The 25,501-nt window shown below is 38.5% G+C and overlaps 1 protein-coding gene across 12 annotated transcripts in view; it reads left to right on the plus strand.

Moving 5' to 3' along the window:
• Positions 1-25,501, plus strand: part of adgrl3.1 (adhesion G protein-coupled receptor L3.1) — a 162,607-nt gene that overhangs the window by 61,833 nt on the left and 75,273 nt on the right. For all 12 annotated transcript variants that reach the window (XM_028016996.1, XM_028016997.1, XM_028016995.1 and 9 more), the window contains exons 5-7: positions 9,185-9,294; positions 19,127-19,141; positions 20,468-21,256. In XM_028016996.1, coding sequence (XP_027872797.1) covers positions 9,185-9,294; positions 19,127-19,141; positions 20,468-21,256 — 914 coding nt within the window. The remainder of the gene's footprint in view (positions 1-9,184; positions 9,295-19,126; positions 19,142-20,467; positions 21,257-25,501) is intronic.

The raw sequence follows: 25,501 nt of genomic DNA on the forward strand, positions 1-25,501 counted from the left end.
GACAAATGTGAGAAGGTGGCCTCCTCCAGCCAAATATTAATAATATAACACATTTCAAAGTTTTTCCTGTTGGGAAAACAACATTGTTTTACCTGTGGTTTGTCTGACAGGCTGACAGAGACACATTCAGTGAGCTCCACACTGTGTTGGTGTTCTCACTTGTGCGCGTGTGTGTGTGTGTGTGTGTGTGTGTGTGTGTGTGCCGTGTTGGAGGAGGTAGGAAGACAAAAAGTGAGACAGATCTGTCATTTCTTCATCAGTAGAGTGTGGTTGGTCTGGTACAGGTGTGATGCATCTATTTCCATACATCCCCCAAGGTAGACATATACACAGACTTGTACAAACACACAGGCCCCTTGGTTTGCTCACTATCTCTCCCTTCTGTCAATCACAAACCCTGCATCAATCTTCAATTACTTACTAGATTCCTTGTCTATCTCTCTCCACTGCTCCTCTCCTTCCACTTCCTGTTCTCAATGCACTTCCATCACTTCAGTTGTCCATCTCCGAAGAGCCCTTCTGAATATGTGTCTATAACCACATCAGGGTCCAATAAGACAGAATTGAGGCCAGTAGTGGAGGAATCTCGTGTGTGTGGTATATAGAGAAGGAGAGGGGGAGACAGTGGCTTTTTCTCCTGTAGCAAGATATTGTAACTATACTCTTTCTGCTGTCAAATGACTTTCCTGAGCTCCCACTGGTCATAAGGACCCCGGAGTCGTCATCTCTTCCCTTTTGTTCTCTTGTTTATGGCATCTTTGATTTGGGGTTTATCAATTTATGTAATAAATTTGTCTCACCATGAGAGACTTTATTAAATTTCGCTTAGAATAAAATGTTATGTATTATTATAGTGTTACACAAATTGTCATTTTATGGATGCATTTTGGATGTGAATATAATGTTTTTATTAGCTGTTTTATTTAATAGTTTCTGCTTTATTTTTCTCACAGTAATTTGCATCCAGGCACATTACTCTGGAAGTAACAAATACATTATTTGCGATGTAAGCTTTATATAGCATAATCTCTAATGCATTCTTAATTAAAGAGTAGACACACTTGGTTGCAAGGCAAACATATTAATATGCTTTCCCATCATGCACTGACAGCAATTCCTTTAAACTCCTCTTTGAATCTTTTCAGATCATTTCCCTCTATGTCGAGCCATCTAAAATGTGCTCTTGCATAATTCCCCAGATACCACGCCTTGTAAAAATATGCATGCCCTTTTTCTTTTAAATTTTTTTCCCATATTTGGTCATATTTGATACACTAATACAGATTAGTAGGTTATTTTGAAAAATGTTGTCAAAACAATTCAAAGGTCATGGACCTTTTCACACTTTTCCTTGTAACACACTCCACTTCATTGTATTTTATTGTGCCTCAATGTGATGGAGGAGCTCCAAGTAGTCCATAAATGTGAAGTGGAAGAACAGTGTAGAACCATCTCTCACAACAAGTGCTTCTCTAGGTCTCTTGGGATATGTCTCTTGCAGCTTCTTTTCAAATAGCTCAAGATCAGTCTGAATTGAAACCAACTGTAGACAGCAATTTTCAAGTATCATCAAAGATGTTCAGTTGGATGTAGGTCTGGACTTTGATTAGGTAATTCAAAAAAGTATATATATATACTTTGGTCTGAATCATTTCCATTCGTGTACTGCTACTTTGCTAGACTGTAATTTTAGAGTCACCATCATGTTGGAAAGATAACATCATATAGTCTCACCACAATCTTGAATTAATAATACTGAAATTTTGTCCTGTGTAATCATGCATACGATTTTTTTTTTTTTTTACTTTGAATTTGCCAACGAATATGTCATCGTTGAAATTTCACCTGCAAAGATTTGCCTGCAAAAAAATTTGCCTGGAAATGTGGTGACCTTCTGGTGACTCAAGCCAAAGCAATCAGTCATCTTTTAGCCAATCAAATTTGATCAGGTTTGAAACAGTTAGCTGGTTCGCGCAGCTAAATATTAAAAGATACACCTCTCATCCAGACCAATGAAGCATAATTTGAAAGGCTAAAAGATAGTGGACTCCATCTAGTTCCAATGGCTTTAGCCTGGGTCACTACAAGGTCACAATATGGTTGCTGAATTTATGCAAGTGAAATTTTTCAAGGTGAATTTTGCAGGTGGCAATTTTGTAGGTTAGAATTTTTGCAAATGAAATTTTTAATGCTAAATTTAAAGCATACATACAGTAAATCATATATACAATTATACTGGATAAAAATGTAATGTGTAAAACCAGACTGATTCTAATGAGAGTATATTTCTTCCATAAGATTATGAGCAAATCAGTTTTCTGGATGTCTCTTTACAGCATGGGAGAAAAAAAAGCAAGTCGGTGACATTCACACAAGGAATCCATATTGCATGTTCAGAACATTGCACAACTCTCTAAGGGAGGCCCACCCAGAGATTTCTCTGTGTTCTTCACCATCCGTGTTCCTGATGGCGTGAAAAGAGGAGCCAAAAGATTGCTCAGTAATACAGTAATGGAACATGTTACACAATCACATATAGTTTGTGGTTATGAATATATATTTTTTTACATTTCCAGCCTGTTGCTTGCCCATTGACTACTAAAGATAAGCAACATGCTATCTGCAACAAGCACTAGCAGGTACAAAAAATGGCCAGATGGAATATAATGTCATTTAAATTTTTATTTAATTAAACACGAATCTTTTTATGCGATTATGCACCGCAGTTTGGCATCATGTTTTCTTGGATTTGCGCCCAGGATAAAACATTTTTCCATGTCTGAGATTATTCATTTTCTGTTTGGGACCAAAGACTTCCTGGGGGATCATAAATAGTGACTTGCAATAGTATTTATGCCCTAAATAAAAATCTGAAATATGTGATTTTGAATTTGATTCAACTCCGTTGAGTCAAATTCAAACTTTGGAGTCAAATTCAAACTTCTACTTTGGAGAATCACTTTTCAATGCAATTGCACATGCAGACCTTTTAGGGTATATCTCTTCCAGCTTCGCACACCTCCACATAGAAATGTTTGCTCTTGCTTCCTCACCAAATGTCTCAGTTTCTGTCAGTTGTAATTTGAAGGACCTGTAAACATCACGCCTTTCCAAACATATTTAATTGGAGTTATGCCCAGACTTGGTCTGGGCCATTCTAATTCATGAATATGTTTTGATGTAGCCATTCTATTACAGATTTTCTTCCACAGTTGCCTCTGTTTTTAGCTCCATCCATCAACCCATAAATTGTGTGTAGTTGCTTTGTCCCTGCTAAAAACGAGCATCTCCACTCCATGATGCTACCACCTCCATGTTTCACAATGCTGTGTTCAGGGTGATGTCATTTATAGAACAGCTGTACTTTTACTGAGAATAAATTACACACTTGTGGACTCATTTTATTAATTAATTTACATCAAAAGGCAATTGGTTGCTTTTATATTGTTTTATTTAAGTGGCATAATAAAAGGACCACTTTGTAGTTTTTACTTTTAAAATTGTTCAGTAACCATAAATAGTTTTTCTTCTTGTTTTGGAAGGGGCTATTTTCTGCTTTGTCTAAGAACAAAACATGGGAGCATGTAGTATGTATGCATTTAAATATGTTAAATAAATACATTTTTGGTTTTAATGTTTAAAAGCTAAATGTCAAGTTTATGTCTTCCAAAATCAGTTCCAGTTGTCCGAATATTTGTATGTGTATGCATATATAATATAATTGCTGTCTGTAACTGAACAAGAAATTACTTGTTCAGTTTTCAGACTTAAAGATGATATAGCACACTAATCACAAATTAATGACTAATTAATCATTGCATTACATATTTAAAGGTACTTTTACTGACTTTTATTGAAATCATGTTCACACAGTTCCATCTTAGTGTTCACAGTCTTTTTCCAAAAACAACAAAGGAGAAACATTTAATAGCAACATACATAGTGTTCACAATAATAAACGATAAAAGGCTTTGGGTTGTTTGTGTGCAAATTTAAGAAAATAACTTAAGAGAGATCTATTTCACAATGTTTTGGATGCGCTGTGTGTGCTCACACTCTTGTGGACGACGTCTCTAGGAGGGAATCTGTATTGGTCTGACGCTAGTACAGCTTTCAGTCTTTCACTTTGGTCCTCACAATTACTTTCAGAAACTTCTCGCAAGTCATCAGGATTAGTTTTACATCTTACTTGTTCTGTAATTACATATTGTTGTTCTTTATTTTTTAACAGGTTCACATGTGCAGGCTGCCATACAAACATAATGCCCTCTCTGTGTTGTATCTGCTCGCAGGTTGACATTTGCTCAGACACAGATGTTGCCACACACGAGCTCAGTCCGTCACTGACAGCCTCGTCAAATCAGTGACATGGTCCTTTATATTCGCACAGATGATTGAAAGGGAGAGGAGGGCATGAAGAGAAAGGAGCTGTGCCGAAACATCAGAGACAATAACAACAGCAGCAGCACCCACTGCAGAAACACAGCCTCCTTATTCCCCGCTCGCCACAGCTCAACGTTGCTAGTGAATGGTTTGTTTGTGTGAAAGAAAAACTAGCAGGCAAGTCCGTGTCCAGGGCACAGCCTTCTTTGATGTGGTCATACTAATTAACATAAAAGAGGAAAAGACAAAGGAAAAAAATAAAGAACTGTGTTGAGAATAGGTTGCAAAGGTGTATGGGGTTGTGTGCATGGATAATCTGTGCATCTATTTGATGCGTTTTAATATGAAAATTGTGAGTTTTTGCTGATGTTTTGGTGTTCTGTTTGGCTGAAGGAAAGGCAGATTTTTTTTGTAAGGAAAAAACAGAAGGCAATGGAGATACTGGGGACATAAGGAAGTCATTTTTGGATCTGAATCAGGGTACTGGCTCCGTTAGTGCGGGGACGTCAGCTTGGGCTTTACTGTGGATGGAGGGATTGTGAGAGAAACAGAGGGAGGCTGAAGATGACGCCCTGAGGGAGTCAGGGATCAGAAAGGTATTAAGGCAACGGAGAGAGGGAGAAGAAGGCAGAGAACGAAAGCAGCAATAAGAGGCCTACCACATATATCGGTGTGTGTTTTCGGAAACTGCAGCTAAGTGGGTTTAGGACAGATAAACAGAGAAAAAAATGATAGTTGGAACAACAGACAAAGAAGTAGGAACTGAGAGGAATAATTCCTAGATGGGAAGGATGAAGACAAAGGCAGAAAAAAATTGGTTTATTATCTTGGCTTAGAAAGTGTGTGGAGAAGAAGGAAAAAAGGTGCGGCAGACAGAAATAGACAGTGAGAGAGGAGTGATTGGGGAAAGATATAGCGCAAAAGGGATTTTGTCAAATCTTTGCTCCCTGCCCTTTATTTAGTCAATAATCTTCAGTGCTTTATGACTCTGCCAAAAACTTTTTTTGCAGTGTCATAAAACAGAAATATATGCACAAAAATTCATAGCTTCCGTTAGTGCAAGGCCTATTTTTTTTTATTTATCAGTGAAAAGGTTCATGTCCACGTAAATCCAGTCATTTACTTTTCTTGTAGCAAACTGAAATGAGCAGTTAACAAGATTTAAAACATGAAAACAGAAGGAAAAAAATTGGCAATAGCTAAAAGGGAATCTAACGGATTTGGTTTTCAGGCACACATTTGCTTTGTCTCATTCTGGTGTGGACCAGATGCAAATCAAAGTATTAAATTCTCCTTTCTGTATTTTCACCAAAAAAATTATGTTTGCTACAACTCCCCCACTCCCTCTATAAATGTGGTGGTGTGGACACTCTCTATACCAGGGGTTTCAAACTCCAGTCCTCGAGGGCCGCTGTCCTGCAACTTTTAGATGTGCCTCTGCTGCACCACACCTGAACAGAGTAATTAGGTCATTAGCAAGGCTCTGGAGAACTGATCTACACAAGGAGGAGGAAATTAAGCCATTTCATTCCAGTGTTTTGTACCTGTGGCACATCTAAAAACTGCAGGACAGCAGCCCTCGAGGACTGGAGTTTGAGACCCCTGCTCTATACCAAACAGAACAACGATGTGAAGAGGGTTCTTATGAACAGAGGCCACATTGGTTTATCCAAAAACTAAGGTAGAATTTCCACAATGACTAAAACAGTCATCATGAAGGCTGTACTAACCAATTCTGTTGGATCCTTGCTTTTTAGATGGAATATTCCTCCTCCTTCTATAACAATGAGACATTTCTTTTACAAAGCAGCTGACTTTCTCTGTGCTGTCAGTGTTCACATTCCCTCTCCTTAAAGACTTAGTATGGAAATAATTAATATTACTCCCGTTCCTGTAGGAGGAAACACATTTTTGTCTACTACTACTTGTCAGCAGGTGAAATGACATTAATAGCAGCAGATGGATTGTTTTTTTTAGTTCATGATAGGAAAGATGTGCGGTCATTAAATGGCATTTTCTGCTCTGATTCACCACCGTGTCCCAGGTATTTGTGTTCATTTGTGGGAGTTGTGAGCAAACTTGTGGCAGCATGTCACTTTTATACCATTCCCACTCCTCACTCCACAAGTTGCACTGGTGACAGGTGACCGATGATGAAGCCACCGGGGCAAGAAATTAAAAAGCACAGAGGCGAGAAAAAAAGAAGGGAGAGAGAGAGGAGGGACATGTATTGTTATTAGAATATGACAGACATGGCAACACATGCAGTTTGAACCTTTTAAACTCTAATAACCCTTCAGTTGACCACTGACAAACTGGTCAGCAGTAAGCACCACGAACGTGACGGTAAGTAGTCCGCAGCCAATGTTCGTTTTCTCACACATGAATATTGCTCTAGAAATCAAATTATCTCTCATGCATATTTCATTATTCTAATTGTTGAATGATACTATGAAAAAGGGAGACCTGAGGGATCCAACATGCTCATTAAAAAATCTCAATGGGAGAGTCTGACTGCTTCTAATGTAAATGTCGTCTGTTTGACAGGTGTGCACAGAGGGAAAGCAAGATCAGTATAACTAATTGAAAGGGAATATTCAGAGGACAAAAATATAGTTAATAACCCATCTTAAAATATTCCCTTTCTTCTCATATCTCCCCTTTTGTCCTCTCTACATAACGTATTCTTCATGCGTGTTATTTCAATAATTCATTTAAATCAAGAAGTACCATTGAGATAAAGTGGCACTTCAGTGTGAAGAGCATTTTAATGTTATAACGTATATCTGTCATGATAAATTATGGGCACCACCAGGCCCCCCTATAAATCACCTTTGCTTGCATGGCTTGTTTAATTACACCTACTCATAAATCTGATGTGTGCATTTTTATCACTGCACACCTTATTGTACATGCTTATAAACATGCACACAGAGAAAGTGTGCTGTCTTACCTGCTTTATTAGGAGTGAGAAATACTTACATTTTGTGTGTCAAAGGAGAGGACCCCCCTGGTGATAAGAATTAATTATCCAGAGTCTGGGTCAAAATACTTTTAAAGGCAAGGTATTGTTCTTGCTGCTGAACACACACATACACACCACCGCACACGCGCGTTCTTGTAGTGTCATTGTGAATAGCTCTTCAGCAACCATTGTGGGTCATCTTGCGTATAAGTGAACTCAATAATGTCTACTTCACAAGTATGTGTGGTCTGCTACATTTACATACATAAAGAGGCCTTAAACAGAAATGACACCTGAATGTCGGGGGGGATGCAGAGAAGTGCATCATGAAATTGTATGCGTCTGAGCAGATGTGGGTTTTACTAACAGAGGAAGCATGAAACTAAATGTTACCCGTTAAAAATGTCAAAGAAACTTTTACACTCAACTTTACAAGATACAAACTGGAAGACATATATTACAATAAAATGATAGTAAAATAAACTTAAAAAAGTAAATAGAGAAATAAAAACAAAAGGCAAATATCCAATATCACTAACTGCAGTCAAACATGAACATTTTGGTCATCATGCAATGAGGGTAAGTGCAAGGACAACTAACACTGCTCATCACTCTGAACACACCATCCCAGCAACGACACATGCTCATGGCAACATCAGGCTTTGGCAATGCCCTTCATCATCAAGGGCCCACTAGATAAATACTTCAAAATAAAGTACATTTGTGTAACATTATGAACGGAGCATATCATTATGAACATTATCTGTGCCTTAAGTTACTTTTGAGAAAATTATTGTAATTGCTTTTACCAGTCCTTGTCTTTAGTTTGTATAAAATGTGGAATGTCCTTGGTCGTACATTCTACTTCACATTAGTCACGTTGTCTAATATTGTTTTTCTGTTATTTATTTAGTTAGGCTTTTCTGTTGTGTTTGATGGTTTTGTGTATGTTTGTATTGTGTTTAACTCCCACAAAAACTGTATTTATTGGTTAAATTGATTGATTAAATGATTTGCTGACTGAAACAAAGGACCGCCTTTACCAGAGTGATAAGAAGAGTATGAAAAAGTTATAATTATATTATATAGAGAGTTAGACAGAAGTGTGCATGTTTCAGCTACATAGACATGTAATATTAAATTTGGTTTGGAAAACGTGTTAGCAGTTTGTGTTTCAATGAAAGCTATCACTACTGACACTTTCTGCACACTGTTGTTCCACAAATCCAACTTTGCTTGGTAAAACTGGGACAATAACTGACTACTGACAAATTAAAAAACACATACAGCACAGTGTCTTTCCATCCCTTATTTGCAATGTTCAGGGACACAGGAGTTGCTATGGTTATAGGAGTATTTGATTACACTGAAATTTCACCTTCTACCTTGCTCATTAAAATTGACCTCGGTGATTTTCTTTAATAACTATACCAGATGGTTGGGCTACTAAGAGTAGCTCAAATCAGCCTGTGTGAAATGAACAAGGGAGATTAGAGTTGGATGAATCATTTGAGACTGCAACATACTTCAATTTCAAGTTTGTTTGTGTTGGAGTTATTTCGCTTAAGTTTAATTATCCAACCTATAATTTACATATTGTTCAATTTCTTCATTTACATAAATTGCTGTTGCTTTTTTAAACATTTTTCTTATAACAGCCACTAAATGTATCTCATTGTTTTCTTGAAAAATATTATTAAGCAGCTGTGGGCCTAACAATACATCATTGTGGTCCTACTCTGTTACATCATCTATTGTGTAGCTTTGTGTTCAAAAGGCTAAAACATAAACTGGTTAGCTGATTTTTTTAACTTTCCACTCATGTTTGCCTTACAGATGCAACAACCGTACACAGTGTGCAGTGGTGGCAGGGCCTGACGTTTTCCCTGATCCGTGTCCAGGGACATACAAATACCTGGAGGTTCAATATGAATGTGTTCCCTACAGTAAGTAGCAAAATCTCATATATTGTTTATTTCCTGACCTAAAATGATTCACATATGCTGGACTAACATGCATACTGTATGAAAGACATTTCATTGATCGGGACAAAGAATTACTTACTCTCGCACCTCGTTCTGTATGCTTTATTCACTTAAATATTCTATAAGGACCATTTTCACATATTATGAAATAATGGTAATTATCTGTTTTTATTAATGATGAAAGTAATTTCAATTCTGAGTGCCGCTTACATTTCTTTTGCTTTTTATATTTTTATCCTAAATTTTATTTGAGGTTTATTGTTGTAATTTAACTTTGTAGATACAATATGTCGCATTGATCTAATTCATACAAACATATATTTTTATTAGGAGGTTAAATGACTCCATCCTGAGTGACTGGAGATGAGGGAGACTAATCAGAGACAGTGTGAACATGTGGTAAATGACCATGAGGTTTCTTTAATAATTTTAAATTTTTTCCCCTTGCAATTTCCTAAAATATATCCAAAATCTGGGTTACCCCTCCAAGCTTAATGAATGCAAAGGGGATCATCATGGAGATTTAGCAGATTAAAGATATCTTTTTGTCCTTGATGTTTATTTTACACTCTTTCAGTGAGGAGGGTTTGTTCGTAAGCTTTGGCAAAATGCTTTCTCTGCATCCGCTTTACTAGAAAGCTAAATCTTATAATTTTCCAATATGTGCTGCCATTTTGTGGTTACTGTTTAGAATCAGAAACAGCTACCTATTATAGCTTGTTCAGCTATTTTTTGTATTTGTTTCTTTTACACATCTGTTGAGGTGTGTACTGTACAAAAATGTCCATATACCTAAATTAAAAGTGGATATTTTTATGAGATAAAACGTAAGAAATAGGAATGCATGATTTAAAACTTTTTCCTTATATTTGACATACTTTGATGACAATTAAATTCAGCAAACTTGCCCGAATAGGAGCCTTTGTTTAGTCAGCCAGTAACGGGTGGTAGAAGGACAGCCGTGCATTATTCCATAGTAAGAAGTGTCCAAAATGTTCAGCCTCTCTGGCAGAAATGGAAAAGTTGAATGGTTTGAAACCATAACTTCCTAAAAACTTGGCATACCTCTGATTGGTTTATGCTTTCTGTATTATACCAGCTACTGTGGCAGCTAACAGAAATTTATAATGTGAAAAGTTATATTGGTCTATAACAAGTATAAAGTCTAACAATTTGTTAGATTTTGGAATAAACACTAACATGATGGCCAACCAAAAAGTGGGTTGCATAGAAAGAATAGGTACTCCTCATTTAGTCTCTGCTGTTTTGTGCTTTTAAAATGATGATCTTTTCATCCCCAACTTTTTCTGGCACAATCATTTCATACCAGGGCAGCCAGATCAGATGTTTTTTGTCATTTCAAAAATAAGCCTGTGATACACACAGTGTCCCCTGCTAGGCGGCTAATCTTCCAACCCCCAGGTGCTGAACAATCTTTGTCAAAACTGCTCTATTCAAAACGATCAATAATCTAACCACTCCTCAGAACTAGTAATTTGATGTGCCCTGGTGCCCTTCACAAGATGCGTCCAGTGTGTGTTGAAGGCACCCACTGACAATTGTCAGTTTACATGTTGCACTTTGGCTCTCCTATTATTGCCAAGTTATGGTCAAAGCTAATTAACCAGGCTGACTCATTGGAAGTAAATTTTTGAGCTGATTAGAAAAAGTTCCTGCTTCAGTTATTTCAGTAAACTTGGCTTGATGCACCATGAGTAAAACTTTTCTTTCTCACCATTCTCATCTCTTAAAGCATTTTTAATAAGATGGAAAATACAAGGTCAGGGTTCCCATTTTTTCCATCTGTATGAAATATTGGATAAGTTAGGGCTACCTCTCATCCCCTTATTGCTGCACATTGATTGTCAGCTGGCTTAAAGAAAGCTGTTGCACCATATTTTCAACGTAAGCTCTTCAAATCTTCTATAGCTGTTTTTTCCAGGGGGGATTCCTACTTAAGAGTTGAAATAAAACTAATAAATAAATGTTGGGCATAAGATTATACCTACTGCATTACTCAATATAATGTACACTGATGTTTCTATTTCAATCAAAAGCTGGTAGATCATGTTAAATATTTTTATTTTACATTTTTTACCTGTGTTTTTGTAAAACTGTTGTATTTAAGGTTTACATACATTGAGACCTTTGTATCATTCCAAGTCTAAACTAAACTGATTGTTGAAAAGAAATTGTAACTTTTTTCAAAATTGCGGACACTTTTAAAGTCCTTGTCTCACAGCCATCTACAGTCTTGGCACTACAGTCCACACAAACAGCCAAGGTGATCTCCCACACTGAAGCATTCAATTATGTCGAGCTAAACGGCTCTTGCCTGGCGTCTAGAATGACCGGCAGATTAAATAATAGGACTATCAGAGCCCTCTCTGGGCAGATGGAAACACAACCTGATACCTGCTTAATGCCCCGCCAAGCACGTGCGCACACACATCTGTTTCACGCCCATGCGAGCATCGGTGTTCTGTGGGCTTTTAGCCTTCTTTCAGTCATTCTTGACTTATCTTGGGCGTTCACGCTTTTAAAAAAAATAACCGCCTTGCAAACATACTTAGTTAATGGGGTTTTCGCAGTAAAGGTTGGCAGAGTAAGATCAATCGGAGATGAGTTACGCTCTGATCTGATGAACAGTCGGTCAGTGTGGGTACAATTTCTCTCTGCAAAAATAGGCAGCATATGATACAAAGTCATTAGAGAGCTCGGCTGACAGATAGAGGGTCGTAGTGAGAGAGATGAAGAAACGGCCTGCAAAAGGACTGTGAAGGAGAGAGTTGTTTTCGACAGCGCATTAGCATCTTCAGCTTTCTGTCTAAAGTGCTCAGTCTGGATCAGGTAGCACCGTGATACATTGCATTGCTCCTGGGGGTGTGTTTAGCCTGGAGAAATGTTTACAACATCACAAAGAAAGAATCATGTTGTTTAAAGATTAAATAAGTCTTTGGGTGTTGGGAGTCCACATTTCAGATGTTTCTGTCTGAGAACACCTCAACCTTTACATGGCAGAAAGCCATAGTATTGCATTCCTCAAATATTTATGAAATCAATTTTCTTTGAAAGGTGTAATAATGTGGAAATCTTGGAACAAGCTGACATTTAGGCTGGAGCTTCAGCTGTCAACCATCACGTAGCACGCATAAAGCAGGAAATCAATTCTGTCAGCGGCATTGCTGCCAGATATATGTTTTGTAAGACATTAAGTGGGAAAAAATCTCCAAATTGTTGCCATGCATCAAACTGATTCAATAGAGATGGCTTATTTTGTGAAATGTGACAGTGTGCTCAGTCTGTTGCCTTTTTAAAAAGAGCACAAGGTCCAACTTTAATAAATCATTATTATGTTTGAAGGCAAGTTTAGCTATAGCTCAATCAAATGAGTGCAACATCAGGGGATATCCATAACTCTTAGTGCGTCCCCCCAGACAGTAGGCACACTGGTGGCGCAGCGTAAACATCTGACTCACCTAGCAGTCATCTCTGAGGGCGACCGTTGCTAATCACAAACTAAGTGCACAGAAAGAAAATGAGCCAAACTCCAGAGAGACACAACTTCCCACTGCAGATGCACTTTTCCCTCACAACTGCCATTCAGGCAGAGTTGTTTCCAACTGCACAGATAGCGTAAACAATCCTCAAAGTGGGTTGTAAAACAGGCAATTCAATTATGTACGGTTCAGTTTTCAGTGAAATGATGCACCTTCATCCCCCTCCTCTTTATTCCATCAAATTTTTTTGGCTGGTGCTAGCTTCACCGCTCATCATCTCTGCAGGTTTCTGGCTGTTTTCCAAATCTACAATCAAGTGCCGTCTCTTTTTTCCTCTCCGGCTCACCGTGGTGCGAGTGTGTGGTGGTCGTGTGCCAAACTAGCCAGCTAGCTTCTGCAGTAATTAGCCACCTGTGTATACTCGCTCATAGCACTGCAGGCATACTATAAATATCCATACATCCATTAGCACACTGCTGTACAAAGTGCTTCACCAAGGCAACTGTTATACATGGATGGATCTGATCTTAGAAAACAACAAAATGATGATTGGTGAAGCTTTAGTCATATTGATCCTTTAACACTGAATATATTAGGTTGTATAACTAAGAAAATATATTATTTGCGTTTTATCTCAAGCAGATTCTAAATTAAGTGGAAATTATTTTACATATTACACATATAATATATACAATATGTAGGTATTATTAAGGCAAATCTGAGAAATTAGGCATTAACTCTGACTGCTAGATGAGGTATATGGCAAGGGTATGGCAAGGGCTTTTAGTTTGATCCTTTGTATTTGTTGAATTCATATCCATCAACAGGTTACGTGCATCAACAGGTTGGGTGCAGTAAAATCAAAAGAAGCCTGAGGGGAATTTGCAAAAAAATTACAGAATAACATTTCATGGACAATTCTTCTGACTTTATATTTTGCTGTAAATGTTGCATTACAAAATGTTGCTGCTGCTCCCATATTCATATTTCACATTTCAAAAGACAAATGGACAACTCACGGGAATTCACCCTTTGAAATGGGCACCTTATACTAGCGAACCTGCCATGGTATTCCATGTCTTATTACCCAGCCGTATTTCTAGTGGAAACTGTTCTTGGTAGTGGAACAAAAAGGTTACACCACTTGATGGTATCTTTAAAATAGGAGAGGACACATGGGCCATGTCTATCCATTTCCTCATCTTCATTCAGCATACTGCTGTTCTCTCAACTGCTGTTATAAAGCAATTAGGAATTATTAATCAGGAAAGCCAGTGATACGTTATGCAATACCCATGCAGTCTATTTAAAACAATAGAACTTGGCTCACTAGGAAAGCTAATTAAAAGATAAAATCAACCTTCTTGTCTGGCCAATTAAGGACTTCTGACGGGTTGGACCTTTGGAATAACTTCATCATGATGACACTAGACGAGCTGTGTATGTGTTGTCCTGGAAACAGTCACTCACCGTTAGGATTGCTTGTTTAAGTGTGTGTGCATGGTATGTTCATTTGTTTGGGCAAAAACTGCAGTTGTTTCCTTGCAAGAGAAGAGAAGATGGGAAAGGAACCAAAAAAACAGAGGGAGAGATGGCGGAGCGACAGCTGAGACAGAGATAGAGGGAAATGGGTTAGACGAGGAACAGAAAGAACGAATTAACTGATAAAAGACGGCGCACGAGAGCTGGATAGGGGAAGCAGGGAGAGAGGTAAGTGTTGGAAATACATAGGAGGTAATGGAGAGAACGGACAAGGAGAAAAGCACATAGTGAAATAATGAAACAGGATGGCAGGTGAGGATATGAGGACAACGGGGTGGGAGAGGGTAGAATAATGGAGAAAGCAAAGCAGAAAATGGCTGTGTCCAGATATGACCTTGGGCCCAGGCCTTGGACTGATTGGAGATCAGCGATAATAGCTTTCAGGCTGCTGTCGTCACACATCCTCCACGCCTCACAAGAATCCCACGCACATCGTCTCCGCTCTAAGACGAACACCTTCTCAATAAACCATACGTTTTCAATAAAAATGCTAATTATCTTTACACTGCAGCACAGTTAGGGTAGCACTGCTTGTGTCTCTGTGTGTACACAGGACAAAGCAGAAAAGAACTGTGGGAATAGGAATGGCATCCAAGATAGAGCCTTTCATCCTGGTTAAAAATATTGTAATGCAGATTTTAATGAACGAGAGAATTTTTAATAAATGAGACACAAGACAGGTGACATATCCCTATTATTCTGCTAATGTTTTCTAATATTCATTCATACCTTTGCTCAGAATAAATGAGCATGTTTTTATTCTGTAGCTGCAAAGGTACAGTAAGTGATTCTGCAAATGATCTGTCAGAGATACTGGATTGATAAAAACCTCCCTCTTCCTCTGCAGGAATCAGTTCTGAATAATGTTAGGGAAGACACTGACAGACGCTGCTTTCTTGTTGACGTTCTCTTAGAATTAAGGACATTTTCTTGCAAAGTTGTCACAGCTCTTTTTTTTTTCTCCCCTCTTCTGCTTTTTAGCTACGCTCAGTAGCTAAATTAACGGCGGTGGAGAAAAACGTCTCATCTCTTTGCATCATCCTCCGTGTGCAGGCCCCCCTTGACAAAACCTTGAGGTTTCAACAGATGTCTCGCTGACATATATTGTCGAATTTTGCGTACAGAAAAATGAATGGCTGTGATCTTATGAGAAAGCTTGATGTCTTACCCTCGTCCTAGAGATTAAAGCAAGAGACACCTGGAAAAAAAAAATCTTGCAATAAGCTCCACAGCAGAGGCATCCATTAATCTAGTGAAACACAGAGCGGCGGTACAAATTGAATGGCATTTGTTTGACATTTTCTGTGCCATTTGGTATACTTGTTGTCCGCCACACTTTCATTTGAAATCTATTAGTTGCTGGCAACCTTGAACTCTTCATGGTTTTGCTTTGTGTATGGGAGGCTGCCTCAGAGCCTCTGGTAATTTGAAGGCCTTGTTCTTTCAATCCTCTGCCCCACAAAGTCTCCCTTTGTGTTGAATCAGTGCATTTAAATTAAAGGAATAATTTAGGATTTTTGAAGAGAGGTTCTGTTAAAAGGCTAAAATTCATAACTCTCTGCTTTCTCATTCAATATGCACACATATTTGTTGACTGAAGCTAACCCTGAAGAGAAGACCAAAGCAGACTTCTTTCTTATTTCAACTCTTTCAGCTTTGTTAAAAGAATTACTAATGATTTTACTAATGCTGTTTTATTATTTTTAAACTTGTAATTCACGCAGTAGCTGGTAATTACATCAGTGTAGCACCGATGATTTTCCTATGTGAAACACTTGAGAATGGAGCATGTGAAACATTTCCACCCATTTCAACTGTCCGATGTAAAAACAAAGCAGTGTCAAAAATAATTATGGAGATTTCAAGTAAACACAATTTTGTCTTACCTTTCTGGTAGATAATCACTCTGACTGTAGCTTTACACTTCCATTCAACACAATGTGTTTTACACATTAAGATCACTACCAGTGCACAGCCTCCTATTGCAACGTCATTGGCTTCTATGTAAATAACCACCAAATGTAAACATGCCAACAGTGTATATGTTATCAAAATACTGTTTGCATAAACTGCTATCGTATTGTTGAGATTTGAGCTACAGTATCTTGAAAGTGTTCTTGGTGACTCTTAGACTAGTTGTTAACTTTAGTTTCAGGGACTGATTTATATGAGCAACCAATGGAGCCACTAAGCAGGTCAAGCTGCAGGACAGAGTGAGACAGTCGGCAGATTATGGGAAGACTGAACATGTTGGAACAAATATGCTAATTTCTATCCTTTTGAACTTTCAGCTTTGTCATAAAATATGCTGCATTTTGAAATTTTATAAATCTTTGATTTAAAATAAGTTTATTTGCCAAGCTAACCACAAAAGATGCTCAAAACAGTTTAAAAATGAACTCTGTCATCATTTTGTCTTTATTTTGACTAATATTTAAACCCTGAATGCTATTCTTGTATTAATTTTTCTTAATATGATATATGTAGCTCCAAAAGAGAAACAGGAATAGTATATTCAAAGAAAAATTCAGACCTGTGCATCTTACGACCAAGAATCTGAACCTCTCTTCAAAAATCCTTAACTGTCCCTTTAAATTCACAGATAGCAGTCCTTCTGTCACACAGTCACACCCACCCTGCTACATAGACAGGCTATCTGCTTTCTTTCCCCAGTTCTCACGAGGGAGTTGCCTGCATGTGGCGAACCATTTTATATCTTAACTCAAAACGACTCACAAACACACATGCATGTGCACCCGTGTTGGGTTTTGACATCAACACGAGCTTCTTCCAGAGATTGCTTATTTATCTGGAGTTGTGCTAAGCTGCACCAGTTACCATGCATTTTTCATGAGCCAAGGATTTAATGGTTGCGTGTGTGCATGTGTGTGTGTGACATGCATTTGTGTTTGTCTTGTTCTTGGTGATGAGTTCAAGCATCAGTGTGTTGAAGAATTCATGCATGGAGAGCGCAAATGTGGTGCATGTGCAGTATATATAAACATGTGTCATGCAGAAGTTTTGTGAAATGTTTTTTCCTTTGAGGACTCTCCCCTCTTTCTCTTCTCTCTTCCTTTCCTCTCTCATCTCAGGGGACTACTTCCATCCAGCAGGTCTCTAACAGTCTTGAAAGACACCGGGGCACAGCCTGCAGGATTAGGTTTTCTGCTATGTTCACATTCCACATGGGTTCCCCTGGGACCAAGGTGGAATGAAATTCATATGTTTAAGAGGTTTTCTTGCAAGTACGCACATTTCACTGCAGGGTGCTGAGTAGCTCTGCAGATTGAGCAGAGGAAGAGAATTAGTGTTATGGTATACCAAGATGTCATATTATGAGATCTTCCAATACTCAAAGATCACTGTTAGGTTGAAATTTGCTCCTTCTATTGGCCAAATAACAAATTTCTTTAAAAAAAAAAGGGGGGGATAAATTAGTTTGAACAGGTGAAAGGGCAGCAATATGCTGTTTTGAATCTGTTCGATGCAGCTGTAACAATTATTAAGAATTACAGTGTTCGAAAGGAAAACATCTATTGGAAGTAGTCATTTGTGTATTTTCATTCACACAAATAACTAGAACAACTAAGAAAACTTCATTTATCAATAAGAATTGGAAATGGATGGGAAAAAAACAATGTCAATACAGTTAACTCTGTGATTGACCAGCAAAAACTGTCCAGAGTAGACTTCTTACGCTTTCATTATTAATAGCACTTTACAAATTTTACAGTAAATGTATTTAAAACAAAAGAAGGTTTGTATGTATAAAAAGATTTTTTATTTGTTAAAAAAATTTAAAAGATAGAAAGAGAGCGCTATAGATGCTTTGTGACATTATCGGGCTTCCTTAGAAGTAGACAAGGTAAAAACTGCAATGTGTAAACTGGTCAGACCTGGGCTGATTTTTCTTTTAAATTTAAAACAGTCTTTTACTTGTGAAAATTATTCCCACTTTGGAAGATATTTATTGAATGTTGTCTTGTCTTTTACTTATGAACCCAAAATCATGTATTGTCTCATCCCATGAGGTGGATGAATAATTACACCCTTAGTGTTGTGGTTAAAGAAAATCAGCGTCCACCTTCACACACACAGATGATTGCACACCCATACTCACAAAAATGACATGCCATTCACAAATCACCAACTGGACCACTGTGGATCAGAAAGCACTATTATGTAGCTCTTTTGGCTAGGCCACTGAAATGCAATCCCACTAATCCCATCAATTTTCTAGTTTTCATTGCTCCACTGCTATTAGCATACATTAAATAGCTCATTATCTCAGGTCATTTTGTTTTGCTCTGTTTTGTTCTGCACAAAGAGGTGAGACCACTAGGGGTACAGCAAAACATCCCTGTGTTTCCCCATGTTATGCCAAGCTCCTGCTTCATCCGGGTATCCCCTCTCCATCTTTGTGCACATCTGTCTGCCATGTGCATCTCTACTTCCCGTCTCCATATGCGTGTGCAACATATGCGAGATGCAATCCTGTCAGATAGCTTTCCTGTTGCAGTGCTGCCTCCTCAGACGCTTATGTAATGTTATTACCAATCACACATGGAGAGCATCCTGGCACTCTCACAAGGTTAGGATGAAATATGAGGACGATTATGGAGATCCAAGATTGTATTATCATGATTTCCTTATTATTGCGTCATTAATCTATTTTTGTCTCTTGTCTCTTTCTCTCCCTTGTTCTCTGTATTTTTTTACTTCTTCAAATCGTTTGCCTGTGGCTCATGCAGAAGTAGAACAAAAAGGTAAGTCAATCATACACACATGCAAAATCAGGGTGAACGTGTCACTTTTTGATACATTTGAATGCTTTGTACTTTTGGCAAGAGGACATTTCCTTTAAAGATAGCCTTCTATAGCAAAGCAGCATTTGGTGGAAAATTAGAAACACTGCTTATTAGACATGTTCTTGAGTCGGATTATTGTATGCTATTGTGGGAAATGTCACTTCTCCATCTTGCCACTGGAGTAAATTTTTATAATGAGCCATTGAGAAGAGAATTACATTGACATTTACTATTTCAAAAGCTGAACTGACACCAGTACTTTGAGAAGCCAGTGACTATTCAATCAATATTCCCAGGCTTTCGTGTGAAATCTGGAATTGCACTATTGAGAAGAATGGGAAAACCCCATCTGCCACATCTGGCATGTCTGTATCTGCCGCGCTGATGTGACAGCATTCCAGTTAAATTACAAAGACCTCTATGATTGGTTGCAGCGGCTTCCCAGAACTGACTCCATGTCCCACATCCCTCATCAAACATGACCTCAGTATTCCTTGACGGGAAGGCTGAGGATGGAATGGGAAAATAGTTATTGTAGCAACTGCAAAAACAGCAGACGATTAAAGATGTGCCCGCTTCTGAAATTGGCGCTGACTGACGGAAATAGAAAAGGAGAGAAGCGAAGGAAGCATTGTGAGGCTAATCAGGACTTTAGAAGGGAGCGAGGAAGGGGAACCGAAGGAAAGAGTGGAAGTAGAACAAAAGGTGCTATTTTCTCTTTATCACATAACTGTAAAACAAGAATGTAATACGTTGAAAGTAAGGGATGGTGCTGCTCTGCTTTAACAATGTGAGTATCATTCACTTGCAATCAGTGCTGTTTTTTTTTTTACATGGACCATATGGCTCACCACCAAGCGCAGCATGGTCCTGAGGGTGACAACTGGAAAAAAAGCTTTGTCAGTAGTGCAAAATGGTACCAAACAAAACAACTTTTGTAGTGCTCGGTCACTGGTGGAGTGGGATTTGATAGGGAACTCCACGGGCCACAGATGTAGAGGGTTGTCCAGGGCATCAGCCATTCAAGACCTTCCAATTAACAATAGAATAAAACAGAATAGAATAATCCTTTATTAATCCCTCAGTAAAGAAATAAACTTGTTACAGCAGCACAGTAACAAAATACACCCTTTTAACCCTCAAACGTGGTTGAAGCTGCTGTAACAGGCTGCCACACTTGTAGTGCCAATAACAGTGAAGAAAAACTTTGTAAGGAAATGTTTGACATACATCACTACGTGGGTGAGGCTTATGTAATGTGTAATTATCCTCATTTTTCCTCAGTATTTCTGTGCCCGGGCATTCTACGAGGAGTGTACCAAAGTGAACATCTCTTTGAATCTGACCACCAGTCAGGTGCATGGTGCAAAGATCCGCTTCAAGCCTCTGATAAGATATACTACATGCCCTGGACCCCATACCGCACAGACACATTAACTGAATATTCGTCCAAAGAGGATTTCATTGCAGGCCGCCCCACTACCACATACAAACTCCCACACCGAGTAGATGGGACTGGTTTTGTAGTCTATGACGGTGCACTGTTCTTTAACAAAGAGCGCACCCGCAACATCGTAAAGTTCGACCTTCGCACACGGATCAAAAGCGGCGAGGCCATCATCGCCAATGCCAACTACCATGACACCTCTCCGTACCGTTGGGGGGGGAAGTCGGACATCGACCTTGCTGTGGATGAAAATGGGCTGTGGGTGATCTACGCAACAGAACAGAACAACGGACGCATCGTGGTGAGCCAGCTTAACCCTTACACCCTTCGCATCGAGGGCTCCTGGGACACCAGCTATGATAAGCGCTCTGCTTCCAATGCTTTCATGATCTGCGGCGTTCTGTATGTCGTTAAGACCGTGTACGAAGATGATGACAATGAGGGGACAGGAAACAAGATTGACTACATGTATAACACGGACAAAAGCAAAGAAACAACTGTTAATATACCATTCCCTAACTCCTACCAGTATATAGCTGCAGTGGATTACAACCCAAGAGACAACCTGCTGTATGTGTGGAATAACTACCACGTGGTCAAGTATTCACTGGACTTTGGCAACAATGGTAAGTTCAATAGAGGATCTCCCTCAATAACCACATCTCTTCTCATTTCTGCTATCATTTTTGATTCCATATGAGGTATTTTATTGAGAAGTGGTTTTTCAGCTGTGACATATGGAATGCTTATAGGCCCTGATCTTCTTTCAGTACTTAATTCTGTGAAATTACTTGGAAAAAGTAGAAAAAAATATTGCTCCATCTGTGCTGTCATGACTCTCAGTTATGACTGTTTTTCACCTCCTCCCTGCAATCTACAGTACACATGTTCTGAACTCAAAATACATTCAAATGACAAATAAATCAGCTCCAGTGTACCTTCACTGCTGCTCTCTGATATACTACTGGAACAGAGTAATCAGTAGTGTTGCTATTTCTAGAAATAAGAGGCATCACACATCTACCTAGATCTCTACCTTTAGAAGATTAGTGCTCAGACAGGGCTATGCTGAGCTTCAAACACTTTTACACTCGCAAACTTTCTCTTCCCATGACCGTTGAGCATTCTTACAGAATGTAACCCAGAATGTCGGCGTGTACTGTAGGATGAACAGAAATATCTGTGTATGATGAAAGATCTCGTAGCCTCTGCTTCACGTTCATTATAGTTTCCTTTAGCCCCATCCGTATGAGTTTGCTATGACGTACTGTCACTTTTTACGCTTTAAGAATTCTGCAAAGGTCTATCCAATATTACGAAAGCAGGACTTAATTTATTTTTTCAGTGAATTGTTCCAAAATACCAGAGGAAATTGAAACACCACTATCTCCCAATTTAATTTATGACTGATATTTAACATGTCTTCACCTTTTATTTCACAAGATGACACAACTTGAATCACAATTCAAAACTCTGGAGCCATTTGCTGACATAAATGATTCAGACTCAACATTTTATTAGCCCCAATGTGTTTTACAAAACCACGCCCTCCTAACCCCGGACTTTAATAAAGTTAGATTTGACTATTCCTCTTTGCACAATCTCCCCAGATAATTCACAAGGTTAGTGCAACGAGCCAGTTAATCATTGTTTCAAATATGGTATTTCAAATTAGGTATGTGGCCATGTACTTAACATAGTTTCTATGATTTTTGGAAGATAAACAAGCCCACAGCATTACAAATCTGTCTATGACGGTGGATATCAGGTGCACATTTCAATATTCAGACCCCCAGATTTTTTTATGCCTCCCACCACCCTAATTACCATCACTCTGTGTGACCTAAATGACAAATTGGTCTTAATCCAGATTTATGTGCCAGATTTACAGTTGTGTTAAACTTAGTTTAACACAAAGTTAGTTAGTAGTTGTTTGCTTGGGTCTATCCTCTGACTTAAGATTTCAATTTAGTTTATTAATGAAGTTTTGTTTTTCTATTCCAAAAAGGTTTCAACAGTGCCAGTTGAAATACATACATATATTTCAACTGGCACTTTTGGGCCTGTTTGAAAAGGTCAAGAATACTGTCTAACTTAAATGATGTCTTGCTTTAGCTCTGGTATGAGTTGTAAGTTCGACCTCCTGTTCATCTTTCCCCTTGGATGGATGGAAGGGCTTCAGCCCCAGGAGCCTAAAGGGCTATTTGCCCAGTGTAATTGCCTTTCAGCACCTTTCTATGGAGTGGTCAAGGCAGTCTGGCTGCGTGTCTTATTAAATGATGTCTGAATTAACGCATGCTCTTACATGCAGTTAGGCAGCGCAGTACAAGAAATTATAGAAAGAGACAGTTGTAAACTTGGTTTCTACCGATCAGTGTGTGTGTGAGGGTTTTTGTATGTGTGATACTATGCTGTAGAAATTTGCTTGTTTGTGAGTGTGTTTGTAGATGTGCATAATGATGAGTATGCACGTGTAGTAATATATTTAAAGCATGAATTGCTGTTTCATTCATGAGTGTTTATTCATTATTAAGGTGACATCATACCTATTATAGAGCTTACAGTGTCTCGGGAGGCTCTAGAGTGGAGATCAATGGGGATTCAGTGTGGAGAATGACCTCCAGTGCATAGCAACAAGCCAGAGTGCTGACCAGACGGAGATAAATACATACAATCAATTGAACATCACTCGTTTTTCGTGCATCCTCGTTCCCCTGTCTCACTTAGGGAGGACAAAGAATACATTATCTACCTTAACTACATGATTTCCTCATTCTCCAGAAAATAAAGTGACTGATCAATTCCCCAAAGATTTAATCTGTTGCATGTTGACACTACTGTGTGGTCTTTATCCCTGTGAAACCTGAAGTGAAGAAAGCCTCCTAATGTTGTTTTTTACCTTCAAATGCATGAAGCATTGAGCTAAATGCTGAAAGCAAACTTACTATGGTCCAGGTTTGGCATTTTTTTCTTGTTCCTTTTTCTTAGTCTATTCAGAAAACACAGTGAGAAAAGGGTCTTTCAGAATGTTTCAACTCATTACTGATGTATCCTAATGTACTCGCTGTTTTTGTTTTCGCTTATGTGGACTTCTTAAGATATGAAATGAGACAGGAAATGGGCCATAGTCTGAGAAAGAGACGAGGTTGGCCACCGAGGACAGAGAGTAATTGGGCAACAACAGAGAAGCACCAATTACTTAGTTGTGTCTACCCAGCTGGATAACAAAGGCAGGCGGTTTGAAAGAGTTCCCTCTGAGGCTCTGGGATTGTTCGGTTTCAGCATGCCAGAAAAGGAGCACAGTTTCCTTGGCACACTTAAATTTAGCAGGCCAGGTACAAAGAGAATGCCGGAAAACTGAACTGAAGTTTTCGTCAGGTTATAGAACATTATAACACAATGGGTGAAATACCCGAGTTCTAGTAGGTAAATTTTAGGACCTGTGTAGATACAGACCTTTTGGACTGAACATTGCTTACAATGGAATGTGGATATATTTTTAATAAACTTGTAAAAATTGCATCAAAGGCCTATACCAGATCCAAATGATTGCAAGCACTAGGAAAATAGTCTTTAGCTACAAACGATGCTAAGGTTGGAATCTGTTTTCAATTCTAAACTAAAGGACTTTCTGTCATTACTATGGAGATCACACAGAGAAAAGAGCGGCTGTTGTTATCTTACATTTATATTTCACATGGTATTAAATAATAATAAGAATATGTAAATATTGTGAACATTTTTGACCGGTGACGGTGTGAATACAGATGCTTGTGAAATGAAATTGATATAATTTGGTTAAAATAAGTCCTGAAAAAGCCTCAATTTTTAAATTGTTTGGTCGTATTCCAGATGAGAGCAGCTTGTTGACATTAATGGACAATTAATGTTTTCATGTTGTGAAACTGAAATGCATTTGTTCATCAGTACTTTAAAATGTGTGTTCAAAAGACCCTTAAATAGTTTAAGTTTGATGTTGAGTACTACCGTTTGTATTACGTGATCTCTGTTCAGTGTTACTTTTTTCCCTTAAGGCATAGCGTAGTTAGGGCAGTGATGACGTCTTCACATTGCAGTAACCAACGTTGCTGATATCTGGTGGGGAAGTTTGGTGTCCGAGCCACTGTGCAAGAGACTTGCAAGATATGTGTGTTCTCCTTATAAAGTGTGCGTCATTGATAAGTAAGTTGCGATATTTGAGTGTTTACTGCAGCTAAATTTGAAGTTTATTCGTTTGCTCTTATTTCACCTGTTGCTAAGTCTGAGCTATCTGCTATATGTGCGTATTGTAGAGCGTTGTGCTGAACATACATGTACATATCTACTTGACGGGCGCAGAGGCATGGTTATTAGTTAACTTGTCTTAGTTTTACTTATTAATAGTGATTTAGAGGTTGAGCTTATTTAGGTTTTTATCTATTTCCTTCTAAGTGTATCTAAGGTATAATGGCATGGTGTAATGTGTAATGATAGGAGACTTTGAACTTATTTTCCGTATTTTTGTTTATTGTAGGAAACCACACACTCACCCCGACACACCGAAACACACATTTATGCCCATCCATGTTCAATTGGATCAAGATCTGTAATACAGTTTGTATTACAGAACAGTTAAAAGGATCTGCCTCGTGTCGTCATTATTCCATCTGTTGCACCTCATCCTAACATCTGGTCCTGAGCTGAATCCTGGCCTAAGTGGTGTTCTGGCCGACACTCCAGGTTGAGAGCAGTGATAAACACGAACAGTGCCTTACAATCCTTCAACCCTAAAGCAAACTCACCTACAATGTGAACTCGTTGGATTCACCAAACCAATATTGGGTAATTCTGAATTCAATCGGCAGATTTTAAAACACAGTCTGAGATTAATG

Source organism: Xiphophorus couchianus, chromosome 5 (genome assembly GCF_001444195.1).
Source record: "Xiphophorus couchianus chromosome 5, X_couchianus-1.0, whole genome shotgun sequence".
Lineage (NCBI taxonomy): Eukaryota > Metazoa > Chordata > Actinopteri > Cyprinodontiformes > Poeciliidae > Xiphophorus > Xiphophorus couchianus.